At 36.2% G+C, this 17,444-nt stretch overlaps 1 protein-coding gene across 1 annotated transcript; it reads right to left on the minus strand.

The window, feature by feature from the left end:
• Window positions 1-22: 22 nt before the first annotated feature.
• On the minus strand, window positions 23-12,195 carry gipc3 (GIPC PDZ domain containing family, member 3). The gene is made up of 6 exons (XM_053512833.1): window positions 11,893-12,195; window positions 9,762-9,947; window positions 8,885-9,065; window positions 2,112-2,221; window positions 1,924-2,005; window positions 23-960 (listed from the first exon to the last, which is right to left on the minus strand). Exons 1-6 carry the CDS (start codon window positions 12,181-12,183, stop codon window positions 809-811), a joined length of 1,002 nt encoding a protein of 333 aa, XP_053368808.1. The 5' UTR covers window positions 12,184-12,195; the 3' UTR covers window positions 23-808.
• Window positions 12,196-17,444: the final 5,249 nt, after the last annotated feature.

The following is a 17,444-nucleotide window of genomic DNA, read 5'->3' on the forward strand; positions in this document are numbered from 1 at the left end:
ATATAAACAACAACTGGATTTTTGGGAGTTAACATTATTTCATGACGCATAAAACTATTCAGAAAAGCCATTTATTAATAATCATTTCCAGTAAGGCTGGAAAAACATTTTAAATAGTATTGCATTTAGGTTTTGAAGCATTTAGTGGATTATAGTTAATTTATTATGTACATTCACTGAATATTAATTATATGAAATATACTAGTTTAAATAAGTTTTACACTTGTCCCAAACATAGTTGAGCAGAAAATACTTTCAAATTAGAACATAACATTTTTTGTGACATTTCTTTCTTAACTAGGTTAGTAGAATAACAGGAATAGTATAATTTTAAATAAAGTGTAAGTTGCACCAACAGTGTTTAGAGCAAGATGTGTTTTACTATAATTACTTATTGCTTAAACATAATTTTACAAATCGATAATAATATTTACTTCTGACAAAGTAGCACACATTACATACTCAGTGTGTAAAGTTTTTTATAACTCACAATAACTGATTTTCCCAGTCACTGTTCACATATGTGGTCTTCTGACATTTTTTGTGCTTCACAAACAAGTTAATGACACTGCACATTTCCGGTATTTGCACTCAGGGGTTTGCTGGGGCAGTGTCAGCTCTGCGGTTAAGGATGTGAGTTCAGGACTGTCAAAGTTAAATAATAAACGTGCAAAAATTAAAGTGCTACCTCTAACTCTCATGTTGAGTTATGTATAACCAGTTGCAAAAAAAAACAGTTACATCTGACAGAAGAATACTGTGATAATATCAAAGTCTTAGTAAGAAAACCAGAAGCTGAAAAAGTGGTCTAAACTCTGTCATTTTTTGCATCCTCAAGAGCTCCCCAGATGTCAAACAGAAAGACGTCAGGGAAGGCAAAATCCCCCAGGACAGAGTCTAGAGCCTCTGCAAAATCGTCTGGATTTTGCTTGTCTTTGGCGGCTTCTACAATAGTGGTTGCTGCAAAGAAACACAAAGTTTACCTGTTTTAGCAGAATAAATGACATCGTATCTCACAGCAAATGCTTTTTTAAAAAGTCATATTATCATAATCCAAGGTTAAATAATGTAATTTTACCACCATATGTCATGTCAAAATGTTGCACTGCACTGTGTTAACCTGCATGTGTAAATGCATTTGTAAGGATTTAACATGCAACTGTACTAGAATTGGGCCTACAGTTCTATTGTCCAGTCTGCAAAGAACTGCAATGAACAGATGCATATTTATGCTTCGCAGTGTTTGCGTAATAAGATACTATTAAGGGTCTGGTTATACTCAGGAGTTTGAAGCTTGTCCCACTGTAAACTGAATTCCCTGAGAATGTTCCACATTAGATCAGGATTTGGCATTTGCTTTACATAGTGCTGAGTGGAATTTCTTCCAACTTTAAAGATCTTGAACTCGGCTTGATAAAAGAAGATTAATGGTAGCAGAAGACACAATAGGTTGTAATTATTGATTAGCTGGAAAGATGCTGTGATGTATACTGCTGTACAAAGCCAAAATGCAGTGTTTAAACTCAGCTACGGCAGAAATATTAGGACTTCTAGTAGATCTTATGATAAACTTTGTTTGTTTAGTTGGCTGCTGGTGACATTATTACAGTTAAACATTTCCATTTTATTACTAACAATATCTAGATTAAATAGATGAAATAATAATGATAAGAGTTTTTCAATATTACAAACTTCTCATTTCAGAAGTCATGTTAAGTTATTAGGACACCATTTTTCCATGATGTCTACTTGTCTCCCCCTGATCATAACATTACCCTCACTAAAATATTCTAAAACTTCATAATGTAACAAACATGTGCTGTGTTTTTATGAGGCTGAACTCACTCAGTGTCAATATGCCTTAGGGAATTTTAAAAAATAGCATATGTTACATAGCACATTTTAAGCAAAATGACATCTCACCAAGTTCAGGATCCCGTATGCCCATGTAGCTCTCCAGAAGATCATCCACCTTCTTAATAGCCTTCTCCTCAAACTCACTGGGCTGATAGCAAAAGAGTTAAAGACATACAGTACAAGAGAGGAATGTCTCTTGTGTTTAAGTCATTCATGTACTTGTTTTCACCATGCCAACCTGACAAGAAACTCACCACTTCCTGAACAGTTGATGGTCCTTTCGAGCGCAGACGCAGAGTTTCTTTGCCGCTCACCATTTTGCCTTCGCTGGATTTGGGTGCTCGTGTCCTCTGACCAATCATGTCTGAAACAACATGCACAAACAGACTTAGATCAAATTTCTATGCAATTCTAAGTTTTCTCAAGTAACAAAAAAAAAAAGCAAAGATGAAGTACACACATGCTCAAAACAACAGAATTATTAGTCATTTTAAAATGAGAATAAGTGTTTAGAAAGTTAGGAGCTTTGTAAAATCTTTTATTCATATATTTTTTTCTTAAAAAAAATTCCAATTTACACAAAAGATTTCACAATGTTTGTGATTATTTTGTTCTTAGACGTCTACTACTATTCAATTAATTAATTTAAAAATTCTCGCAGTTAAAAAGAGAAACGATGTGTGTCCTTTTTATAATTCAGCTCATTGTGGTTCATCGCAAAGATTTTTGTTCTGCTGTCCAAATTATTAAAAAACTTTAATAGGATTATAGAAAAAAAGAAAAATATTTTAAATGATTTCTCTGCCTGCCCCTGTAATTGTCCATTAAATCTGAGCAAACACTAAGAGGTAAGTCCATTTTTGTGCTAGTGCTCATTTTCTTTAATGGGTAGTCTAATGTTAGCTTGCAGCACTAAAATCTTTTATTTTAAATAAAAGATGTGTTTGTGTTTGAAATTAATCACTTATTACCATGACTTTGCCATGTGCCTCGCCAAACGGTTAGCTAAATCAGTTAGTTAAGACAGTTAACTGTTTGAATTTTAAACAGCAGTTACTGCAGTACAATGCAAGAAAATACACCAAGAGCAAAGCAGGAGGTTTTATCTATTTCCATCCATTATTCCATCCATTATTCCATCCATTGATGGAAATGTGCAGAGATCTTAAGTTTAAAATATATTTTTAAATGAAGGTTTTTAATAATAAACTTCTACTTTTACTTTTGATACCTAAGCACATTTGATGGTAAGTACTTTTGTACCTTTAGTCGAATGAATATATAAATGAAGGACTTCTATTTTACTGCAGTAATATTTTTCCCAGACTGTCTCTAAGTAAATGATTTGTGTACTTCATCAACCACTGGTTAAATGCTACTTATGTGAGAAGAACACATTTTAACAGTTTCTTTTCCTTTTTTGGGGGGTTTTACTGCAACACAATCACATCACAGTGAAAAAATGTCCATAGTCCAGGGAGGGACATTCTTGTGTTGACCTTTCACAGATCTGCTTTAATATTATCTGAATAAATGAGCATAAAAAAGGTCTTTGGTCCCACTTACAAGAACATTAAGTCTATATTTGTTTTGTTAGTTTAGTAAATTCTTCATTTGTCATCTCATTTAAATTATGGACTTCATAAGCAGCTGTGTTACTACTTAAACACTGTTTCCTTTTCTAGAATTGTATACAAATCCCTTTGTGAGACAAGATTTATGAGTGCACTTAATTTTTCCACTTTCATTTCGAACCAAACAGCCTATTAGATTCATTTGGGTTACTAGTATAAAGGTTAGGGTTAGATTTAGCTGTTACATCACACTGATTAAAGGTAATGGACTAATTTTATTCGTAGAAAATAGATTTTACAAAGCCTTTTTAATTGCCCTTTTAATTTTTTAAATAACTAAACATCCATTTGATTAATTACTAATCCTAAAGCTAACAATCAGTATTACACCTCGGTAACAGAATACTTGTAATACCCATCTCCGACTGACTCGCTGCTGTTTATTTATTTATTGTGGATTAAAACTTCTATTACTGTCTATCTGATCTAACATACTGTGTAGCCATGAAAATAAACATAACAGTAGATGCTGCTAAACAAACACTGTAAATATTTACAAATAACAGTAGGATATTGCGGGCAGCGCGGTGGCGTAGTGGTTAGTACTGTCGCCTTGCTTCTCCAGGGTTTGTGTTCGATTCCTGCCACGGTCTTAGTGTGCTTGGAGTTTGCATGTTCTCCCCATGCTTGAGTACCTCTGGGGCTCCGGTTTCCTCCCACAGTCCAAAAACATGCAGATTAGGCTAACTGGTGTTTACAAATTTGTGTGTGTGTGTGTGTGTGTGTGTGTGTCCTGTGATGGATAGGCACCCTATCCTGGGTGCACCCTGCCTTGTACCCTAAGATTCCTGGGATAAGCTCCAGACCCCCCGCGACCCACAGGATAAAGCGGTATAAATGATGAGTGAGTGAGAGTGAGTAAAATACTGGCAGTAGCACTGTAACATGTTTAGAGTAAGGTACTATAATATACCTACAGATAATTACTATATTTTGTATAGGATGCAATATACAGTATTTTACAGATAGTATGTGTCTAGCATACTGTACATTTTCCAGATGAATTTAATGGCAATAATGTACAGTTGTATAGTTATAATGTATAGTTGTATTAGCCTTACCATATATATATATATATATATATATATATATATATATATACTCAGCAAAAAAAAGGAAGGTCCTCTGATTTTTAACTGTTTTTACTTTCAGTTAACTTAATGTGTAAATATTTGTATGAACACTAAAAGAGTCAACACCATAAGACATAAACTGAAAATTTTTCACAATGTGTCCCTGAATGAAGGGAGGCTCAAAATCAGAAGTTCCAGTCAGTATCTGTGTGGCCACCAGCTGCTTGAAGTACTGCAGTGCATCTCCTCCTCATGGACTGCCTATTGCGGACAGTCTGAGCACTGATGGAGGGATTGTGTGTTCCTGGTGTGACTCGGGCAGTTGTTGTGGCCATCCTGTACCTGTCACGCAGGTGTGATATTCAGATGTACCGATCCTGTGCAGGTGTTGTTACACGTTGTCTTCCACTGCGAGGATGATCAGCTGTCCTTCCTGTCTCCCTGTAGCGCCGTCTTAGGCGTCTCACAGTGCGGACATGGCAATTTATTGCCCTAGCCACATCAGCAGTCCTCATGCCTCCCTGCAGCATGCCTAATGCACGTTCACGCAGATGAGCAGGGACCCTGGGCATCTTTCTTTGGGTGTTTTTTACAGTCGGTACACAAGTCTCTTTAGTGTCCTGCGTTTTTAGAACTGTGAACTTAAATGCCTACTTTCTGTAAGCTGTTAAGGTCTTAACGACCATTCCACAGGTGCATGATAATTAATTGACTATGGTTAATTGAACATGCATGGAAAACATTGTTTAAACCCTTTACAATGAAGATCTGTAAAGTTATTTGGATTTTTTACAACATTATTGTTAAAATACACAGTCATATATATAGCCATAATATTTTACCATAATAAATAAACATATAGTAAATGCACATAATAATGGTGAATGTACAGTATAAGAGAAACTATAATCCACTACACTTGCTCACTTTACTCATTAGTGTAATGCTGTTCCCCAAAATAAAAGCAGATAAAAGTACAGGCTGTCACCAGCACATCAAAGAAAAGCATTAACTCTTTTCTTCTGCACTGTCAGGTGAACATGACTATGCCAATCCTGCTGTCCCAGAAAGAAAATGGGAAAAATGTATTCTAAGGATTTAAACTTTTCCTTACTTTACCACTCCTAGACTCCTTAAGAGTTTAAGGCCTTTGCTCAAGAACTCATCTGTAAACTGAGTCCATCTTTATGACTTGTGATTTATAACCTGTGTCACAACTGGAAGGAAACAATGCATGAAGTTTTGTATTTTCTGCATTAAGGCTCCAAAAAAACAATGAAACACATGAATAATAACAAGACTTAATAGAAGAAATTAAAATAAAGTATGTGTGCTTAACCAGGGAGATGCTAGAGCCCTGTGAAGTCACGTTAATTTTTTTCCATGATTGTTAACACTGTATAGCAGAGATCTTTATCTCCAGTTCTGGAGGGCCAGTGTCCATCACAGTTAGGCGATTCTTCTGCTTTAACTTCGTGGTATATGGTGAATTACAAACTCTGTTGGACACTGGCCCTGAAGTTAAAAATCACTGCAATATACATGTAGTATCTGCTTTGACTTGTTTCTTCATTAACTAAGCAGAACCATAATAAGTCACTGTACTGCGTCTGACTGGAAGTGTATGGTGGCCATTTTGTCCCGTCTGGCTCGGCTTGTCACTGGGTACACACTGTAGCATGTGCACAAGGGAGTGTAATTACATGCATTGTTCCCATGAACGGTAATCCATCATTTTCAAACATCCAATTAGCTAATGGCATAATGATAATCAAAGGCACTTTAATTATTAACAGTAATTTTCTGGCAGAGAGGGAGAAGACAGACAGGCATGCTCATCTACACCGTATACATATTAACACTAATTCTACATTTGCTTAGTCTCTGCACCACGGCCGACTGACTTCACTGCCAAGAGCGATTAGAGCTGTTCCATCTCAGTGACATTAGTGTCTTTAACCACTGAAATTATAAATGGCCAGATCATTATCATTACTGGCTGCTTTTAAACACTTTGTGCATCACTATAATTGAACTAAGGTGCGATTAAAAGCTTACGGTTTTGCAGAAGATAATGCAGCTGCAGCTCAGTATTAAGGAGATAGCACATCGCAAGCATTATGCTATTTAGGCTTTATTAATTTTTGTAATATTGTTTCAACATCCATTTTCCTAGTTATAAAAATGTGTTAACCCTTGTCAGGCAGAAATATCTCATTTTTGTGAGCTTTCTTTGCTAACAGGTTGTATTTTCTGTGCGCGAAAATCAAATCTGTGCTGGCGCCATAAGAACCTGAAGAACACTCCAATAATTTTAATAATTTGTAATGATTTCAGTCTGTAATTTTGGTAACAGGGTTGCAGGGTTGCATTTTAAAGTGATCTCATCATTTATCTATCATGTGGATTTAAACCATTTATCCATTTCAGTTAAAATTGCTGGCTTTTCCCTCCTTTAATATAATACAGGAAAATACAAAAGAAAAGAAAAGAAAAACTTTTTAGAGTAAAAGTAAAAAAAGGAGAAAATCCAATAAATAACCTGGTTGCACACCCTTTCATTAATATTTTCTTTAAACTCTCACTGTTTCTCATACAGCACTAAGTCTTTTCAGGTAAGAGTCTTTCAACATAACACATCTTAATTTGCCAATTACATTCCACACTTTTTTGCTAAAATCCTTCACATCTGTCAAATTCTTTTGATGCCTTATAAGCGCTTTGTGAACCATGGCTTTAGCAGTCGTGAAACCATAAGGATAAATAAATTGCTTGCTTTTTTCCCACCTTAAATGTTTCTATTTGTTTTTCACTTGCATTTTGTTGGTTGCTATATCAGATTAAAGATCCTGGTTGCAAGGATGTATCCTTTTTAACAGGATATTTCCATTTCATGTGACCTTCCTTTTCCTTCCTCCTCACTAATCCACTAAATTATCTATTTGCAGGAAATATCTATCCGTTATTATTTGACAGGCTCTCATTTCCTTTTAAAGCACACAGTACTTCAAACTATGCAATTCTCAGCTCGGTGTATGTGAGAGACAGAAGTTTCACCCCTCTGGCCCATTTTAAAAGAAGGATTTAAAATGTACACATAAACTCATTTGCTGAAACTTTAAACTGTAGACGGTAAGTGTGTTTATTCCTTTGTGCCAGTGGACGGGGTGACAGTGGCAGTGCCAGGGAGGAGAAAAAGAAATGTCTGTGTTTTATTATTATTAATAAATAATGTTTACATAAAATAATGTATAATTTTATAAACAAATACATGAAATAATGAAATAGCTATATTATTTTTAGATTAAAAGCATGAAGCCAACACAGATGATTGAATTCAGCTAATACCCTGAATTTTTGGCCTTAATTTTGTGTCCTGTTAGCCAGGGCGCACTTATGTAACTTAGTGATATTATAATGGATTGCTTTCCACTAAATTAACGCAGTGTTTTGTTTGGCATGTGTCTAATGGTAAGTAGGCTGTATGCTTTTCAGCCACTGGTGCCTGTTATGAGTTTAACTGTGGTGTCCGGCACATTAATGGGAAACCCTACATTTCCCAGCACTCTTATGGAAAAATCAAGCATTCCACAGCAGCAGCAAAAGAAACTCTCTAGCGCCGCCCTTGTGGGGAAATGTTTTTATATCAATGACAGGAATATATTTTCACTTTGTGGGTTTTTTTAATTTATTTATTTAAAAATAAATAAAGATATAAATGTTTTGGGGAACTATGGTTAAGGTTAGGGGTTAGCACTAAGTGTATAAATAATTATTTTGTAAATACAACAAGGACACCGTATACAGCAGGTATGTGTCTGAAACGTGAGGGATTTTGTGCTAGTACTGGAGCTGACCACATGGTGGCAGTGTGTCTCCGCCGTAAAACTCTGCTTATTTAAGAACGTAAAAGGTATACGGATTACGTCGGTTAGTAATTGTGTATTTGAATAAATTTCTATTCAAATGTTATTATTTTTCACCAGTAACAGTCCTTAATGTCGAGGAATATTTAAAAATGCAACGGAGTTATTTTTTATGAACATAAATACTATACTATGCAGAGAACTAGTGGAACAGAATGGCTGTTTTAATCAAAACTAGTCACCTCAAGTCACCTAAAATTACAAGCTCGAGCCATTATTAAATAAATATATAAAAACAGCAGTTAAAAGATTCATGTTTATTAGTGAGTAAAAGCAGAGCAATGGATGATGAGTGTAGTGCAGCTTTGCGGTGGTGATGACGATAATGACCACACACACACACACACACACACACAGATGACAGTGATGACACACAGAGGGGGTGATGACTCACCAAACGCTTTCTTGGGTCCCACCAGTCTGAGAGTGAACGGCTCGCCTCGCGGCTGCTCCTTCAGCATCTTGGCCACTTCATAATGACGGCAACCCACAATGCTCTGGTCATTAATGGCCTCGATGTGATCACCGACACACACATTCTTCAGTCGATCGATGGTGCTGCCCTCTTTTATTCTCTATCAGGAAGAGTAGGGTTAAATAACTGGACAAAGTCTAATATTTGTCTATCCATCTATTTATTTATCCATCTATCTATCTATACGTCTGTCTGTCAGTCTGTCTATTTATCTACCTGTCAGTCTGGCTGTCTGCCTCTTCTCTGTCTGTCCTTGTTCCTTTCTGTGTGTCCTCAGTATCCTCAGATATCTAGCCATCTGTCCTCCATCTAGTCATCTACTGTATATTTCTGTCAACCTGTCTGTCTTTCTATTCATTTATGTTGTCCATTAATTCTCTGCATGACTTCCTGTCTCATCCATTCACACATGTCTGTCCATCCTTTCATCCACCTGTCGATCTGTCTGTCAATGCTGATAATGCTTCAGAAGTCCTCCATCCATCCTGATGTCCTTTATTTGTACACCTGTATTTTTCCTCTTGTCTGTCTTCCTGTTTGTTTATTTGTCCTCAGTCATCCATTAATCTTTCTGTCTGTCTTTCTCGCCTCCATCCATTCTTCCTTACTTATTTTATAAGATTAGACGTAGGACTGAACATGTCCTTCATTAGCTACAGTAAAACAAAGGTCAATAAAACATCCTTGCAAACAACTGTCTGTGTGTGTGTGTGTGTGTGTGTGTGTGTGTGTGTGTGTGTGTGTGTGTGTGTGTGTGTGTGTGTGTGTGCGTGAGAGAAAGAGACAGAGTAGAGACCTTAATGAAAGCATATCCTGCACCATTATCGGTGATGGTCAGACCAAGTGCGTCCTCGGTTTTAGTGACCTCCACTTCTTTAGTTTCTCCTCTGATGTGGGCAAAGATGAAGTCCTCAAGGCCGATCTGCCCACCCAGCAACTTCTGCATGTCCACTTTGTGTGAGTTTAAAGTGCAGAAGAGAATCTGGGTAAACCAGGAGAGATAATGGGAAGAGGTGTGTATGTGAGAGAGAGAGAGAGAGAGAGAGAGAGAGAGAGAGCAGAGTGGAGGACAGTGTGCATCCACTGCATACTAGAGTACAGTCCTCATAATTACTTTATAGTATCCTGTACACTCATAGTAATATTTATAATACATATCAATTAGTGAGATTTCTGTCGGAAAATCACCCTGGAATCTCTTTGTTGTGATAGTTCATAAGGAAAACCATTACACATTTCTTAAAAGCTTTTATTTTAATGTTAATATGTTTTTTATTTGTTCAGTTTTTTTGTTACCTGTCTAGTTATTAGGCATACTGTATACCTATGTACTGTAAGTGTGACCGGCCAGATGAAATTAACTAATTTTCTGTTTCTGCAGCAGCTGTGACAGTGGGTCAGACTGTAATTAAAATTACACATTTATTTTGTTCTATATTAACCTTACTCTAATACATGAATGTATTAGGTAACAAATAATTTACAAGGACTTGTATTTTAATGTATGAACACTGATACAGTGAAGCTTTCCTTCTGCAAGCGTTAGTTTATCATTTATGGAAGGAGTCTCCGGTGTCTGAGTGCTCAGATGCGAGTCTGGTAGAGAGAGGATGTTGCACTTTGTGTTTTCTTGGTAACATGTTAAGTATTGAAAAAAGAGTGCAAAAAGAGAGTGTGGTGAAGGAAGAGCTGTTTATACTGCCTGTAATCTTAGTGCTAACTTGTCTTGCTGAAATTCTACAACGATAAATGTAACTATAAACAAATAAATGCATGACTTGTTTATAAAGAAATTAAGTAGCATAAACAGTGGTAGTATAAAGTAGTATAAAAGCAATAAAACACTTGAGAGCATGCTGCTATTGAAAAGTAATTGACTTCTGGGTGATAAGAGTAACCCTGCTTCCAAAGGGGCACCACCCTGCTGTCTTTTATTCCTCTTTTATATCTTTCAGGATTTATGTCTTATTCACACTTGTTGTCTGCACTGGAAACCATTTTGGCTTGGGTCTAAACAGGAGCTCTTGGACCTGGACAAGATAAACACATTTCCTGGGGTGGAAGCTTAACTAAGAGATAGTCAGATATGACTGTAGATAAGTGAGCATTTCAAGGACATGTGCAGTTTTATTGTTTTGAAGGTTTGTTATATGTATTTGGTCATTACTTATCAGTTATATAGGCATGGTCACAGGTCTGTTTTAGAAAAAAAAAACAGCTAATGACAAATATATGAGGAGTGGTCAGGTGTTCAGGAATTAAGGTGTAAAATTTCTTGACATTTATAGAAGACTGTATGTTTAAATGGTGCAAATGTTTTAAAAAAGGCAATCCTGGCTAAAGTGGCTCAGAGCCCCACTGCAGTTGTTCCCGTGGGCCATTAAGGGAGTTCCTGAAAGGCCAGCGTTTCAGATGTAATCCTGGTTTAGGTTTACTTTTTACCTTGAGTGTGTCAAAGCACTAGTCAAAAAAATACTGGTTTTACCTGAACACCCCTCATACATACATTTAATATTACCATGTAGGGTTATACATTTAGACTAATAATAATTTACTACAATCTGACATTATCACTCAGTAATGATTCATAATTGTAGATTCCATTTTTTGTGTTGTTTTTTTCTCCCTACAAAGCAGAATTACAAAAGCAAAATAATGTTCATTTATGATTTTGTGTAAATAGTGTACGACTTGTGGTGCTATTAAATGGGAGGTTAAAGTTTAGTACCTATCAATATCTTGAAAAAGAATATCACAAGGTCTCATCAATGGCACAGTGAGAATGATGTAGGGCAAACTACACAATTAAAGGCAGATAAGCAGATAGATCCATAATTTCTTTTGGTAAAGTGTTTCCTAAAAAGTCCCTAACATGCTACGTTATGGTCTCTATGATACATGATTTGCTCATTTTTTGTTAAACTCACCTCAGATGGAGAAATGTTGAAAACCTCAGCAATCTTGGCATACAGCTCTTTTACGTTGGTGAAGCCATGAATGCGGCCTGTAGGGCTTCCATGAGCAAGCTGAGTGTGAAATATCAATTTCGGTCTCTGGCAAGGTGGAGAAGGAGGTGAAGTAGGTAATGGTGGTGCAGAGGGCACCACGCCACCTTCTTCTTCCCCGGTCGAGCTCTTAGAGTCCTGCGTTTGTGGGCTCATGGCGTCTCCGTCCTGCATCAGTCCGACTTCACCCTTTTTCCCTGAGTCCTTCTGCATGCTGTCTGGCCTGAACACACACACTCGCACACAGCTGCCCTGTGCTGGATCTGATGTTAAATTAGTGATGAGGGTAACCAGGTAACAGGAACAGGTGAGTGCTGTTGGCTTTCCTAAGGAGAAATGTGAAACCACTTTAGCCAGAGGTCTTATTATTGATATAGGAGACGAGAGCAGAACAACAAACTCACGACAACCAGTCAGCACCTGAAGAATGTCATCATTAGCATTTGGCAGAGGAGACGGTATATACCCCTAGAAAGAGAGATAAAAGAAGAAAGGGGAAAGCTGGTGGTTAGTGAAAAGAAGACAGTTTCAGCAGATTGTTCAAGTAAGAAGAAAGAAGGAGCTTTAGGGGTTGAATTTCAGGTCATTCCATGGCAACCTCAAGGGCCCAGCTGCAGTTTACTCCAATTCAGCTTCAAGGGGTCATTTCCAGTTTTCAACAAGTCAATTTTAACGGGCTTGCTTCTACTAATGTTAAATCAGCTTTAACTGAGTCCAATTAAATCATCAAAGACCAGTATTAATTACCTCCATCCCAACGTTCAGGTCAAAAAAATCATAATCATAAGTCCAGTTACATTTCACTCCAAATCCGCTTCATGGAATGAGTTCCAAATTATTTCAAGTCAGACTTAAAAAGCTTGTTCCAATTCACTTCAAGGTGTCTTTAAAACTGAGTCATGATGGTTTTTATTTTCCACTAACTGGCAAAGTGCAAGGGCATCAGTGTGTCTAGGATCCAAATCTATTGTTATATACACCATCTGGGCATTATTTCATTTTATTGCCACCTAGCGTTGCTGAGCCTAGCGCGGCCCAACAGAAGAAACCCCAGATCATAACACTGCCTCCAGAGTCTTGACTGATGCATGATAGGTTCATCGGTTCATGTGCTTCTCTTCTTACCCTGACACGCCCATTGCTCTGAAACTTTAAAGTATTGAAAGAAGGTCATGTGGTCTGATGAGTCAAGACAGTTTTGACTCATCAGACCACATGACCTTTTTCAATACTCTAAAGTTCCATCTTTATGATCCCGAGCAAATGTTATTGTTTTTCTTTCCTGATTAATCTCACTAATAAGTGGTTTACTAATGGACACAAAGCTGGGTCGTCCCAGTCCTGTGAGTTTTCACCACATTGTGTGTATGGAAGTGCTCTTACTCTCATTAATAAACATAGCTATCAGTTTTTACTATTCATCTTCACTAAGCGTTTAAGTGATCATAAGGATTAAGGATGAGTAGTGACTTTTCTTTGGCTAGGCAATGTATTTTACATAAAAACAGAGGGAAAGCTAGATTATTAAGTGAATAATGTCCACACTTTACTAACACATGTTTGCAACTCAGAGGCAGAGAAAATTATTTTTTTCCAAGTACTCTTACTTTATTCAATTCATTTGTATTATATATTTTTGTATTATCTATTTATTTATTCATTACTAGATTGGTGTGTTTTGTGTGCTTTGTAATGTGCAGCTGGGATAGACATTCTGATAAAACCTGTTAACCCTAGTTTATAATATTACCTTGAACAAAGTTAATGGGTAGCTCTAAAACCATTCAAAAAGCATTTTAGATCTAGATTGTATGCTGGGTGACTGTAATACTCAACTGCTTATTACAGGTTTGCAGTAAAATTCACCAGATAGTAGTACTATTGCTTAAGTCAAGCGTGACAGTCGGTCAACTTAATTCTGTTTGTAATTTTGTTATTATTGTCAGACTGCCCCATCACAATCTATAGTCACAAAAAGCTCCTTTGTATAATTTCATTTGGATCTACTGAATCATATTATTTTTTTATTTAACAAGAGTGTACAGTCTGTTATAATGTTTTATCAGATGATTCATTAAGCTCCCCACCTTACGAACTGATTTTATCTCCTGTATTTGTCCCTGAACTGACAAAATAGACTCCTGCCTGTGGGCTGTATCATTACTTACTGATAAATACATCACAACCAGTGCTAAAGATTAGAACAAACTGGCTATTATTTCAGTTAATATAAATATCCAAATGTTTCTCCAAAATCTGTAACACTGTTGTCATTTCCTGCTAAGACTAAAAATTTATGTTTGCTCATGTCAACATGATTGTTTTTATTGTTTCAGACATGTAGATTGTTATTTCAAATCTATTAGCTTATGCGAATCTGAACATATTTAATATATTAAAAATATGTATATATATTTAATATATAAACTACATTTGTGTGTGTGGTATATTGCACAATATGTATATGCACATATAATAAATATTTATAGTATACTATACTTCAGTATTTTAAAATACATAAATTATACATATTCTCTTGTAAATGTAGCTTTTTTATATTTTTTTATTTATTATAAAAGCTTGGTTATCACCCAATTTAAGAATCCTGTGTCATTCTGTGAATCTATTTTGTAAAGTTATCAGCAAAGTGAGCAAGATAGCGCTGAATGAGACTTTATCACGTTTAACAGCCTTGAACGCACCTGTAAAGGACGCTGAGCCATAAAAATGGCTGTAACAGTATAATCAGTGATGACCTTTTTACAGCAACTCTTCTCTATGTTTTATCCTGCTTTACCACAGTTGTTTTATTTAATAATACACTAGATATAAATCATATAAAAATATTTTGCATTATTTGCAGCTTTAGAGACTCAGGTCAGATTTCAGGAGGTTTACAGTCATTCTAGCTCATGCATACAGAATAACACAGTTTCTGATATACTAAAATCCAAAATAACACATTTATTTGTGTCTGCATGAAGATAAATTGAGAGCGGACTAATTAGGCATGTTGCCAGTGGCATGGCACAGTAGACATAGAAAGTAGTTATCTAAAGTTTTTCTCTGTTTTGTGTCATGTTCTTGGGCATGCCAGAATAACAGAGTAAAGCTTGTGGAATATGTCAAAAATAATAAAATAAAATAAAGAATGTGTGTGTGTGTATGGTACATTTATCATAATAAAAATTAAATAAACAGTATCTTAAAATACTGTATAAGAATATTTAATTCACTTTCTGACACAACTGGTTTACATGGACCCTAATATTGCATTATTAATTGTAAAAATTGCCCAACCAGAATAAATATATATCCTGTAACACCTCATTTTGAAACAGTCTAACCCGATCTGGTCTGACAGGAATAAACTTGAGATTAGTATGAGATGGGCAGTGGAAACCTTTGATAATCCATTCTGTAGGTAAATATTAACACTGTAAACACTTGATCCAATTGTTTGTCTCTTGTCAGTGTAAATATATTATTTCTGTGCATTTTTGCCCAACATGGGTGATAAGATTGGTGTTAGCATTTCCTTGGAGAAACCTTTCACAGCTGATCAGTACACTCTGTAAAAACAGAGTTTCATAATGCAAATAGGAGGCCTAATCTATGTCAAAGTTAGGACAAAAATACAAATTAATACTATCTGTGTTATTATCAATATTATTATTATTACTATTTTTATTATTATTATTATTATTATTATTATTAATATATACTGTAATATAGTACATATATACTGTGATATATATATATATATATATATATATATATATATATATAGTATATATTGTTTTTATTGTATAAAATATATAATTTTTTATTTCTTTTTCTGTCGGATTAAAGTCTTCATAGCAGACATACCCACTTTGCAAATGTCCCAAATGTATATTTATCTGAATATATATTATCAACTACACACATCTTATCAGATCAGCATCCATGTAAACAGTTAAGTTAGAATCTCCATTCAGAATGATTTCAATTTGACTAATGAAATATTATCCATGTAAACGCAGCTCATTTTTTAAATAACGTGTGTAAGTATTTTTCATAGTTAATATGCACCTAATACACTCATGCAAGCTCACTAAGCATGTCTAATTAAAAAAGGTAAATAGACATCCATGTTTTATGCTAAAATGTTGTTGGTCTTTTGGCTGCTCCTGGCAAAGTGGACTATCCGGTCCGCACATACATCTTGCACAGGTTTTATGCCGGATGCCCTTACTGGCTCAACCCTCCCATTTTATCCGGGACCGGCACTGCATCCAGTGGCTGGGGGTTGGGCACTGGCTGGGAATCGAGCCCCGGCCTTCCGCATGGCAGGCGAAACACCTACCACTGAGCCACCAGTGCCCCCAGTTTTATGCTAAAACGTATCAACCAAAATGTGTTTTTTTTGTTTTTGTCAGATTGGAATATACAGTACCTATCTTTAAGCATGACTAGATGTAAAAAACCCAGGGACATCCCTGGTTTTCAGATAGGCCAGATTGTTAGTCAGTCTACGGTTGGACTGTCCTAGAGACAAATAGCTACAGATATGAAAATCTGTTTCTATCATCAACAGAATTATAGTTTACTATAAAGAAAATGCTAAAACATCAACAGAGGCTCGACCTGAAAAGCCTTGGCTTTCTGAAAGACATCTCCATGCTGTGTGAAGTGAAGTTGCAGAGCAACCCTCTCATTCTATCCCAAAGAGAGTTGTTGCTCTTAATGGTCATTAATGGACAGTCAACAAAGTATTAATAATGTATTAATAATCTTACTCGGATTAAGGTACACTCACTTTATCACGAATCACTGGGTGTCTATTAACTTCCTACATGTCTGTGTATAATGTGTCATTTCTCATGACTCTCAAATGTAGGAAATAAACGAGTGGGCTTGACACAGCGTGACTTACAATAATAAAATGTACCACATGAATCACAAGATCAGCATAACAAAACATGTGAGTAGGAAAAACGCAAATATACCGTTATTTATTCAGCAAAAACCTCTACAAAGTCTACAAAACAGGATCTATATTAAAGCTCTCCTCCCAAACCGCCACGCTTCAGTGTCCGTAAAAGGGAAAGGGTGGAGCCAGAATATGAGCTCTGCAGTCTTATTGGAAGTTAGTCCTGACACGCGATTATTTTTTTAACAAGCGCCTGATTTGATTGGTCAAAATCATTTGGTCCGATTTTGTCTCATTTCAATTTGCATATATTGGGGAGGTGTTGTTTTCCCCACCTACATATCCGGTTAATCCCGCTATTTTACTTCGGGGTTGGCTGAAGCTTCTGCCTTTGTACGCTCTGATTGGGTAATTAAATTCCGCCTCGCGTACAAGGACTGGGTAGTAGCGCGTGGAGGTCACTCCGGTTTTAATTGGACAGCGTTTCGCGTGGTGTGAGCTTGTAGCCAATCCTGGTTAGACGGAAGGCGGGACTTTTGTGTGTAGCGTTGATTAGGGG

The sequence above is a fragment of the Clarias gariepinus genome, chromosome 15 (genome assembly GCF_024256425.1).
Source record: "Clarias gariepinus isolate MV-2021 ecotype Netherlands chromosome 15, CGAR_prim_01v2, whole genome shotgun sequence".
Lineage (NCBI taxonomy): Eukaryota > Metazoa > Chordata > Actinopteri > Siluriformes > Clariidae > Clarias > Clarias gariepinus.

Bases quoted from the DNA above. Each gene is read 5' to 3' on its own strand.
- gipc3 (XM_053512833.1), bottom strand. From the start codon at position 12,183: ATGCAGAAGGACTCAGGGAAAAAGGGTGAAGTCGGACTGATGCAGGAC. The intron at 9,948-11,892 runs GTGAGTTTAACA...TGGTTTACCCAG, and splicing joins TCAACATTTCTCCATCTGAG to ATTCTCTTCTGCACTTTAAA. The intron at 2,006-2,111 runs GTGAGTTTCTTG...TTTTGCTATCAG, and splicing joins CATCAACTGTTCAGGAAGTG to CCCAGTGAGTTTGAGGAGAA.